The sequence below is a fragment of the Malania oleifera genome, chromosome 2, assembly GCF_029873635.1.
Source record: "Malania oleifera isolate guangnan ecotype guangnan chromosome 2, ASM2987363v1, whole genome shotgun sequence".
Taxonomy (NCBI): domain Eukaryota; kingdom Viridiplantae; phylum Streptophyta; class Magnoliopsida; order Santalales; family Ximeniaceae; genus Malania; species Malania oleifera.
Genome location: NC_080418.1, coordinates 103,902,885 through 103,906,751, shown reverse-complemented (window position 1 = coordinate 103,906,751; position 3,867 = coordinate 103,902,885). Strand labels below are relative to the sequence as shown.

The window sequence follows — 3,867 nt, the reverse complement described above, 5'->3', positions numbered from 1 at the left end:
GGGTCACTACATTCTAATTAATTAATTTATGACAAACTGAAAAGGAAGAAAACAAAGTAGGGGATTGCCTAACAGGAGAGAAGAATTTGAGATCATTGCCAAGGTAGGAATTGCTTGATGCTAGCCATCCCACATCAATTGGAAACGGGAAGAAAACAAGTTTCCCCACCTTATATATTCTAGTTGGACCTACCTTTCCAAATGTCCCATGCTATCATATGCTAGGCATTGCATTCAAAGTCTTGGCCTAGTTAGAATATTAAAATAGGTCGTGGCTTGTGGGGATGCCTCTGATGTCATTTTTGCTTGATAGTTTTAAATTTGGTAAAATCGAAAATAATCGAATCAAACTGTAAAGTTGACGGTTTGGTTTATTCATAAACCAACGGTATACAGTTTGGTGTCAATTCAGTAGTTTTAAAAATCGAGCAGTTTAGTTTGGTTGACGATTTTGGAAAGAATCGAACTAAACCGAACCGTGTACACCCATAACAACAAAGTCAAACTATCCATCTATGCTATTGTTTATAATCAAAGGATTATGATAGCTAGATGATTTACAATAGAGTCAAACTATCTATCTATGCTATTGTTTATAATCAAGGGATTGCCTAGAATCATGTGATATGATGAGATTGACTGAATTACTGGAGACGTGATTTTTGGATCCTTGCATAACTGTAATACCCCCGGCAAGCCTAGTGACTGAAAATCTTGGATGCGTAGCTTGGATCGAAAAAAAATGAAGGTAGGTTTTTCGAGGCTCTTTGTGAACACATCTGCAACTTGGAGATTAGTAGGGACATAACGAATTTGTAGGTCTCTGGAAGCCATCAATTTTCTCAAAAAATGATAATCCAAATCAATGTGCTTAGAACATTTGTGAGAAATCAGATTAATAGCACGGAAAAATGGAGCTTTGATTATCACAAAGCATTACTGGAGAGGAGACCGAAGGCATATGAAGGTCATGAAGGAGATGACAGAGCCACTTAACTTAAATGGCTATGAGAACCAATGCCTGATATTCCAATTCACAACTGCAGCGAGACATCGTCGGTTGCTTTTTAGAGCTCTAGGACACAAGATTATCACCAAAGTAAATTGCATAGTTAGAGATTGATCGACGTGTGTTAGGACACCCAGCCCAATTGGCATCAAAATAAACAAGGATCTCCTGAGAAGAAGATGGAGTAAAAATCAGTCCAAACTGAAGAGTTCCTTTAACGTAACGAAGAATTCGCTTAATTGCTTGAAAATGAGAGACAGATGGCTTATGCATGTACTGACCGGCGGCAGTGATGGCATGAGTGATGTCCAAACGAGTGATAATGAGATATTGAAGAGCTCCAACAAGTGATCGGTAGAGAAAAGGATCATCAAAATTGGTACCAATAGCCAATAGATGATGAGCGACCACCATTAGAGTGCTGACCGATTTTGAATCGAGGAGCTGGGCAAACTAGAGTATTTTAGTGTTGTACTTGGCTTGACTGAGCAAAAGACTAGCAGAGGTCCTATGGGCTTCCAAGCCAAAAAAATAGTTCAAGGACCCGAGATCCTTAGTAGCGAATTCACAAGTCTATTTGCCAATGAAACCATCAAGAAGAGACGAGTTGTTGCTAGTGACCACAATATCATTAACATAGAGTAATAAATTAATTAAATCATCACCTCTGGTGAGGAAAAATAAATATGAGGCGGCACAATTACAAATGAAGCCCATAACCAAGAGAAAAGAGTTGAATCGATGAAACCAAGCACGTGAGGCTTGCTTGAGTCCATAGAGAGCCCTCCAAAGTTGACAGACATATGTAGGATGTTTGGAATCAACATAGTCGGGTGGCTTGTCCATATAGACTTCTTCTTGCAAAAAAACCATTGAGAAATACATTCTTGACGTCGAGTTTACGAAGAGGCCAATTATTAGAGATGGCCAAGGAGAGGACAACCCGAACGTTAGAAGCTTTCACAATAAGGCTGAAGGTGTCATGGAAATCAAGACTCGGTTGTTGAGTATGCCCCTTTGCCACAAGATGAGCTTTGAGACAGTCCATAATGCCATTAGATAAATATTTAGTACGGAAGACCCATTTAAAGCCCACAACATTTTTATTAGGTGGTCTTGGAACTAGATCCCATGTAAGATTCTTTTGAAGAGCCCGAATCTCTTCATCCATGGCAGCAATCCAACCTAGATGTTTTGCAGCAGACTTAAAACCTTTGGGTTCACACATGGTAAGCAAAGAATGTAGCAGGCTAGAGTTGGGAACTTGACTTAAATAAGAACTATGTTTAGGCTTGAAGATCCCTGACTTGACCCGAGTTTGCATGGGGTGAGTGCAAAGAAGAGGCGGGTAGCCCATTGTTGGTGTGGAGGGGACTTCTGTAGTGGGAGCGGGATCAAGAGGCATGGAAATAGATCCATTAAAAGACCCACACGCCGAAGTGGGAGGCAGCTCAGCAGAAGTATCTTGCAAAATAGAAAAGGACACAATACTAATGGAGTTTTCAGTTAAACAAGGTCCACACAGAAGCAATAATGGACTAGGTTGTGGTGATAATGGAGCCTCTGAGCTAGTGGTGGGCTCAAGGTGCCCTGACCTGCCATGTGGGGCTCGAGGTACTACTTTAGGCTGTGTACCTAATACCATATTAATTATATAAATGCAGCGAAAATAAGGGATACCGTCTCCAAAATACATTACCAGAGTTTTAAACTACCTTTATACACGAAAACCTCCAATATCCATATTACAAACCATAATATAATACAAAAACGATCTCAACCCATACAACCCTATTACACATCAAGGCACTTTAAACGTACTTAATTACATTAGAGTTCTTACAGACACTCACAAAAACTGAAACTAGCTATCACCTTGCCTTGGAACTTGCTAAGCTCTATCTCAAGATGGTCCTAAAAAGATAATTAGTATATTGGGGTGAAACACTTCTCAGTAAGGCAGACTAAGTTAATATCAGTGTGTAGCCAACGTGAGTTTTAATGTATACAAAATATTATCAGTTGTTAACTAACCACAGTTATAAAATCATTCCCCAAACCATACTCACACACACACACACAGAATTATTTATAGGCAAAATTTTTCGAGGATAGGGGAGATTACATGCCCATACATGTAGTTCCTCTCTGCTCTAACACGTTATGCAACCTGGTGTGGTTACAATTGATACTTATTAGGGTACTCGTCTTTCTCAGTAAGCCCTCGAGTGGAGGGTTTACTTCGCTATAAATATTTATGCATTTTAATTCATGTACAAATACTCACATCTTTACAGTTGAAAAATATGCATTTGCTTCCTCAGTATAAACCAGTTCAATAGATAATAATACCTTTTACATAAATTAACAGATATGCATAGAAGACACTCCCTATGACAAACACACCATTTACTTCCCTCATGGTATGGGTTGTGTGGCCCAAAGGCTGGACTTATGCCCTGGGGGTTCAGCTCAGACACAGTCAAAGTAACCATTTGCAAGTACGTCTGTAGGCATCCACAACTAAGTTGCAGGTCTACTAGCCTTACCACTTCCTAGCCCGGGTCCCCAGGAAAGGTACTTCATCCTTACACAGGCTAAAAGGCGGAAACCACCCTACACCTCTCAGCACAGTGTGGGCGCATCGGTCTTAATATAATTCCCTAGCAACGGTACCGTACTCACAATACAACTGGTCCTCAAGGTTCTCAAACCATATCATGTAATTTCGGTAATATAAACTATAGTATAACTCTAGTTTCATAATAAAACCTAGCCCTCGGCAATTAAATAAAACCCAGCCCTCGGCCATTATATCAAATCCAAGTATTTCGCAAAGACAGTTCCAGTATGTTTTA

At 39.8% G+C, this 3,867-nt stretch overlaps 1 protein-coding gene across 1 annotated transcript; it reads right to left on the bottom strand.

The window, feature by feature from the left end:
- Positions 1 to 1,075: 1,075 nt before the first annotated feature.
- On the bottom strand, positions 1,076 to 1,423 carry LOC131148296 (uncharacterized mitochondrial protein AtMg00810-like). Its single transcript, XM_058098013.1, has one exon. It carries the CDS (start codon positions 1,421 to 1,423, stop codon positions 1,076 to 1,078), a length of 348 nt encoding a protein of 115 aa, XP_057953996.1.
- Between the last annotated feature and the right edge of the window lie 2,444 nt (positions 1,424 to 3,867).